The following is a 6,879-nucleotide window of genomic DNA, read 5'->3' as shown; positions in this document are numbered from 1 at the left end:
TACAACTTATCAAAGCTCGATTTTTGAATTCGTATAACTAATTGTGGAAAAATATAATCAAATAGAGGATAAACATCTTATTTTAAAATATAATAAATCTAAAATATAATTAGAATAATTATCGAGTTCTAAAAAAATAATTAATTATTATCTTTATAAGAAAAATATATTATTAAACCAAATATAAATTACTTCGTTATTGTACATAAATTAAATTATAAAAAAATTGAATTAAAAAATTACACAAAAATAAAAACATCATCGCTTTCTCAAAATCACATAAAGCCATATTATAACATCAACTGAGATAAAGAATAAAATGAAATATTAAAAACACGATGTATCTCGCTGCATTGCGCGAGTACGCTTCTAGTATTTTTTTAAAAGTCCTAAATTGTTTTTATAAGCAATCTCAAACACCCCCTTAATTTTGAAGATTACAATATCAATAATATTATTAAAAATCCAACATTATTCATAAAATAATATTTCTTTTTCTTAAACATTTAATTTCAAGTATTCTTGTTTATAGAAAAGAATAATAAATTATTTCTCTTTTTTAAGGGGTCTTTACCAAACACACCCGATAAGCATCTGGCGGTAAAATTCAACATTATTTACCGGGTAAGATTTTAGTCAACAAAAAACGGCTTTCTATGCAACGAATTACACGATAAGAGCTGACCGTGTTAATAGTCATTGCCCTCACTTACCGGATAAGACTCTAAGTCATTGTCTCGCTCTTACCGGGTAAGATTCATGGTTATTTCCATGTTCATCCGAAAATGTAATGTAATTTGGTAAGTGTTTACCCAAGTAAGCATTTGGTAAACAACACTTAAGTAACCATTTTATGAGAATTCTCCAAATTTAAACATTTTCATCATCCCATTCATACTTTTTTTCATTTTGCAGAAAATTTTAAATAACCTTTTGGAGTAAAATCTCTAAAATCTCCATTTTGAACAATATGTTGGAGACGTTCTAGTATAGCTACAAATTCTGTAAAATGCAAAGACAATTTGCTAGAGTTTTTTTTACGTATTTTTTTAAAAAAAAATTGTTTCGCCATCTCATAAATATCGACCATAAAATCTTATATTTGCGATAGATGTGTCATATGGGTCCTCTACAAAAATATGATCGAAAAACAACTTTAAGAAATATGAGATATCTTTAACAAACTTTTATAATTTCTTTAAAATAGAGAATTAAAAGTAAAAATCTAAAAAAAATCAACCTCAACATATCACATTAGATCTGTTGTTGGTAAAAGCCACAAACGCTTCCCAATTTCCAAGAATTAATCACTTCAACAGCCTTCGATGGTTATAAGGGTATCCAAAATACAAATGAGATGGGTGTTTGTTGTCCCAACCATTCTTTTAGTCCCAAACCTGCTAAGGAATGATTTATAACAAAGTTTTCGTATTGTTGATTCCTAGTGCTTCTTTCCCTCTGCTGCCTATTGGTAAAGTATAATTATTATACATGATGTTTAAAAAATGTTTTATTTATTTAGTATAAATTAAAATTTCATTTATGTCTTATTAATGAAATTAAAATACATTATAGTTTTAATTATTTTAAATTTATCTTTATGTTCACATTTTCTCTCTGATTATGTATGTTCGTGTGATTGGTGGACAGAAATAGGACATGAGAATTTGAGACAGAAGATTTTAATCTTGGAGGGTTGATGGTGCATCAGATTCATAGGGACGGGATAAAATCTAAATACACATATTATTTGTTAAATGTACATGTATCTATTGATTTTCTCCTCATATACGTCAACAAGACTTACTTTTTACATTTTTTCACGTATGATTTAATCTGATTTTGATATAAATAGATGTGATATATAGCAACACCCGATTTATATTGGATGAAGATGAGTGAGACTGGACGACAGATTAGAACATTGTGTTGTATAAAGTTTTGAGTTCAAATCTTATATTTATGTAAGGGTCGGTTCAAATAAGAAGCCCTAACATCGTGAGAAGAGAAGTTCATATGTGAATCAATGGAAAAAAAAATCCTAAAAAGATATATTTTAAAATACATACATGAACCAACGTTATAAAATTATTTATCTGGATTCACATATACATCTTCAAATAGATTTTTTCAAAAATTCACATATGAACCTTACCTTCTTACTTTTTACACGATATTTTGCCTTTTTATTTGAACCATCCTCTTTATTTATTGTTTATAAATTGCTGAATTGGTGAAAAAAGTGGATTATATTTTCAAGAACACCAGAGAAACAATACAACAGTGCCATAATAATAACTGGAATTGCAAATTCCATCTTTTGATTTGTAAACAAACTTCTTAATCCACCATGAATGTGACCAACTAGTCTAGTAGTATTAACACTGAACCACCTAATCCAACAACTTACAATTATACACAGCTCACAAATTAGATGTTATGGTTATGGTTATGGTTGGTGACTGAATCTGACCCCAATTTGCATTTCTCTTGCAAAGCTATTAACCAATTATCCACCTAAGAGCAGAAACCAGTCAAAAAAAGGAAAGAAAATCCCACAAATATATTAACTGTTTATAGAGTCAAGCTCGTGCGAGACATTTACATTTTCGTTAGGTGAGAGCAAGTGAAGATACCTTTATATTGTGTGAAAATTGTGACTTTCACGTCACATTCATGATTCAACTGTGTATTAAATGATTACATTATATTATGTAAATATTGTGACCTTCACACAATACAAGGATACCTTCATTTTCTCACGGAAAGGGTCAGCGGAACCCAACCCTTATTTATAATGTCCATGTGTAAATATGCATGTGGAAGTAAGGATGGTACCTGGACTTTAGAAGTGCTTGAACACTCGTATCTCAATCCGTGGCGAGTTACTATGTAAAAGTAGTGTCGGGTTTCCCCTTCTTCTTGAGTGACACATGGCATTGGCCCTACTTCAACAACATCAGATAACAGGGTGGAATCCTGAGGACTTAAATCTGCAATAGTTTTTCAGGCTGATCAGCTAAGTAAAATCATCAGAAGGTTAAATTACAAACAAGTGCATGTATCATCGATTATTTCGTCTTTGGCCAAAACTCGACTTCGCATGATCACCTCAAAACCGAAGTAGTGATTAGTTGCCTTGAAGCTTATTTGAGGTGTTTTGCTCATTAACACCCTTCTTCTTGGAGCGCTTTTTTGGCTCAGGTTGAATACTCTTTCAACATTGAGTTCACACATCTACTAGTAAACCAAACCAAACAAACCTAGTATATCCCATCCGGAGGTAGGTCTAAGGTTAAGAATTAAGATGTAAGCAAGCCTTTCCTCAGTCCCACATTTACCTACCATCTCTTATCCCTTGATTCTAGCATTTTCTATTTGATGCAGCTTTTAGATATCTAGTATAAATATTAGTCCATGAGTCTGTTTTAGATGTCTCGAGTTCAACAATTTATTTTTACTTGAGTACTGTCCTCTCTACAAGCCAAACCAAACAAACCTACGATATTCCATTTTAAAGCAAGGCCTGGGGGTGGGATGTAAACATACATGTCCTCTACACCAAAGCGTATATCCCAAAGGGTATATCAGCTATTTCCGTGAAGACCCTTGTGAAAAAGGATGAGCGAGAGGTAAGAATAAGCAGCAGAAAGAAAAAGTAGGCAAGTGAAACATATAAAAGGCAAGTAAAAGCACAAATCCTTCTCTCTATCACAGGATTCCCATAACCTATCTGCCCACTCTCTACCTCCCCCCCTCCCGGGTCTCCAACCACCCTCTCCAACTACCTTACCTATCCTGCCACCCTAAACCTGCGTCCCAAATAACTCCTATCATACTTTTTGTCCTCTCTACAGAATATTGAATTTATTGGAGACATTTTGTTCAGATTCTGCATCTGCCTTCAGTAAAAAAAAAATCTTCGATTACCTAACTTGTTCCTATCAGCCTCCATCAAGAAATTGACAGCTCAGCATGTAAGAAGAATGTTGAGGAGAATCTAGTCTAATTCTCACATCACCTAATTTCTGATACGGGCAAGAGGGGGAGGGAGAAGAGTCTGTTATGGAGAGAGATTAGTGACTGCATATATATGTGTGTGTGGTTGATGTAATAAGAAACCCAAGAAATATACTACTATCTTCCTGTGTTTCTCAACTCTTTCCTTCTGATTTTCGCAGATGCTTTGCAGAGATCATTCTCTTAAATTGGTTTTCTCTCAACTCTTTCCTTCTGGGAAGGGTGAGATGTACACAGACCCAACTAATTTGGTTTTCCTAACTAATTAGCTCAATTGATCTTCGCTATGTCTTATGATCCTTGATCAAATTCTATGGGGCAACTGCACTGCATCAGGGTCCCGTTTGCTTGATGTCAAGAGATATGACGAACGTGGAGAGTTAGGATGAAGGAAAAATGATGTAAACAGTGGAATCTATCTATTACCTATGGACAGAAAATACAAGTAGATGCATGGTCCATGGAGAACAACAAAACGTGGAAGCCAGTCATCAACTTCTGTGTCATCAAGAGGAAGAGGTTCTCCAGGCAATGCTGCCCATCTCTGTAAAATAACATTTCAGAAAATAGTCGTTCATTATCTGACTTCAAAGATTGACTCAATATAGGAGACAGAGGAAAAGAGTTGAGGAGAATACAGTTCGCATGTGTAGGTAGCCTGAAAGATGCGCAGAGCGCAAAATCTCATCAATATGTTCTAACCTGCAAGTAACAGATAACTTTGAGATTTCGGGTTGATATAGGCACACAAGGACAATGAGAAAGTTCCCATCATCCAGCCTCCACATAACATAACCAAAACACGGTTTCTGTTGATCTTATGTTTGAACTTGGAGAAGATGATGAATACATCCATACAAAATATTACAAAAGTAAAAGTATTAGCTCCCTTACTGAGCTCTCAGATGAGCTTCCCTTTCCTCTAAATCAGCAAGTTCTGATTGAAGAGATTTCACTTCCTTGGCAGATAATACGATCTGCCCAATACAACATGATAGTCTTCAGGAAAGATGAAAAGAATGTATCTGATGAGGGTCGAAGGATGATCATATTAACCTTTTCTTGCCGATCTGTGCCGTTTCCCCAAGATAGCCTCTTCTGTAAGCTAAGCAAGTTCAACATGGATGCAGCACTTTTTAATCTTCTTCTAGCCCACAAACGGCTGCTGGAACTATGCTAATGCAGACCAAATGAACTTAAATGAAATCAATTTATAAAAAAGATTCATCTTTTTATAGAACATGATCAAAGTATAAGACTGTATTTGTGCCATGAATGATACCTCAAATTCATTTTTGGCACGTGAAGTTGATGAACTTCTTGTTTGAGGGGTCTCCACACCAGAAGTTGAAGCTGGAAAATGATCTGGAAAAATTTCTACTCCTCTAGGACCATGACCATGATCATCACCCATGGCTTGATTCCACTTTAGTGAACTTAAAGCTATGGACAAAATGAGATTCATTAAGTTCAATATCCAGAAGTTTGGAACTCATCAAACGATTCAAATCACCACATAAATAAAAACTTTCATCAACAAGTCACCAGAGAAAGAAACCGCTCCAAAGATAGGTCCTTGAGTGAAGTGAAATAGTTTGGATAAAGCATAGAGTTTCGTCTTATATTTCATATCCTTCAAAGAAAGCATCTCCATTTTTGGGCTTAATAGAGGCACCATGTTTAAGTCTAAGTGGAATAAGGCTCCATTCAATTTGGCCAACAACCATTTTCATTTCATGGGTTTGAATGATGAGAAGAGAAGATGTAACTCTTGATCCAATCTACTTGATTCGCGTATAAATAAATATGGGGCCCACAAACAAGAAACCTAGTAAGATGTTATAACCAAATGGAGCTTGAATTATCTACCAAATGATGAAACAGCCAACTCTTGTAACTTTGCATTCCAAAGCATCTAAGAACAAATAAAATATATAAAATCTTCATTGTCAATGCTTCAAAAACACACAAAGGAATGAACACAAGGAAAGGGACTTGAAACATGAGCTTTCAAGACAATAAATCCCGTATCATGTTTAGTCACGTATTCATCAAAATTGCTTCAGATATGTCATTCTTTAACAATAACAACAGATGAAAATCGAAAACCATAACCAAATTGGATCAGCTATTAAACCCATCTCTCTTCCCATTTAATAAGATACCAAGTACGGATCGTAACAATTGAACAGGAATTTATTTTTCATTTGATGCAATATCAAATCCTACAATACGTAGCTAGTAAGATTCAACCCTACAGTTCATGATCAAAAATATAAACCGAACAGGGAGAAAGAGGGAAAGAAATCCAGTGTTTAACTTCAAATTACCATGATCATACCCGACATAATCCACGGCGAAGTATATACTTGCCGAAACTTGATCAAATTTGAACAAAATTCAAGAGAATCGCAAAGAGCATAAAACCCTACAATCCATCAACAACTTAAATTGTACCATCGATACATGATCTAGCACACAGAAAACTTACAAATCACTAGATTCTGATGCAGGTAGTCAAACCGATGGAGATGGTAGATCTCTGTAATGGATTTAATCAAGTAGTTAGTAGAAACACAAAACAGCAACACCAACCTTGATGCCAATGTCGATCGAGCTTACAAATACAATCAGAATGTAAATGTAAGGGTGTGTTTGGGAATTTAGGTAAAGTATAAGGGCTTAAATGCAACTTATGGTAGTTAAGAGACCTTTGTAAGCTGTCACCTCCTGATTCGGGAATCATAGATGGACTTTTCGTTTGTTCTCTCAGGACTCATTTCATTATCATCTATAAAATGAATATAATCTATTTTTATTTATGATATTATCATATAGTCTAAAATAAATATAATTGTT

The 6,879-nt window shown here is 34.0% G+C and overlaps 1 protein-coding gene across 1 annotated transcript in view; it reads right to left on the bottom strand.

Annotated features, from left to right (window-relative positions):
- LOC112527464 (nucleoside diphosphate kinase 3-like) overlaps positions 1–6,622 on the bottom strand; it is a 13,198-nt gene extending 6,576 nt beyond the window's left edge. Inside the window, exons 1-8 of the mRNA XM_025138139.1 lie at positions 6,512–6,622; positions 5,303–5,463; positions 5,077–5,196; positions 4,915–4,997; positions 4,659–4,722; positions 4,447–4,564; positions 2,839–2,993; positions 2,464–2,517 (exon numbers count right to left, since the gene is read on the bottom strand). Of these exons, the coding sequence (XP_024993907.1) occupies positions 2,464–2,517; positions 2,839–2,993; positions 4,447–4,564; positions 4,659–4,722; positions 4,915–4,997; positions 5,077–5,196; positions 5,303–5,434 (726 nt within the window). The 5' untranslated portion in view covers positions 5,435–5,463; positions 6,512–6,622. The remainder of the gene's footprint in view (positions 1–2,463; positions 2,518–2,838; positions 2,994–4,446; positions 4,565–4,658; positions 4,723–4,914; positions 4,998–5,076; positions 5,197–5,302; positions 5,464–6,511) is intronic.
- Positions 6,623–6,879: the final 257 nt, after the last annotated feature.

The sequence above is a fragment of the Cynara cardunculus genome, assembly GCF_001531365.2.
Source record: "Cynara cardunculus var. scolymus isolate 2C chromosome LG 15, CcrdV1, whole genome shotgun sequence".
In the NCBI taxonomy this organism is placed as follows: domain Eukaryota; kingdom Viridiplantae; phylum Streptophyta; class Magnoliopsida; order Asterales; family Asteraceae; genus Cynara; species Cynara cardunculus.
Note: the sequence above shows the minus strand (reverse complement) of the source record. Positions and strands in the feature narration are given on the sequence as shown.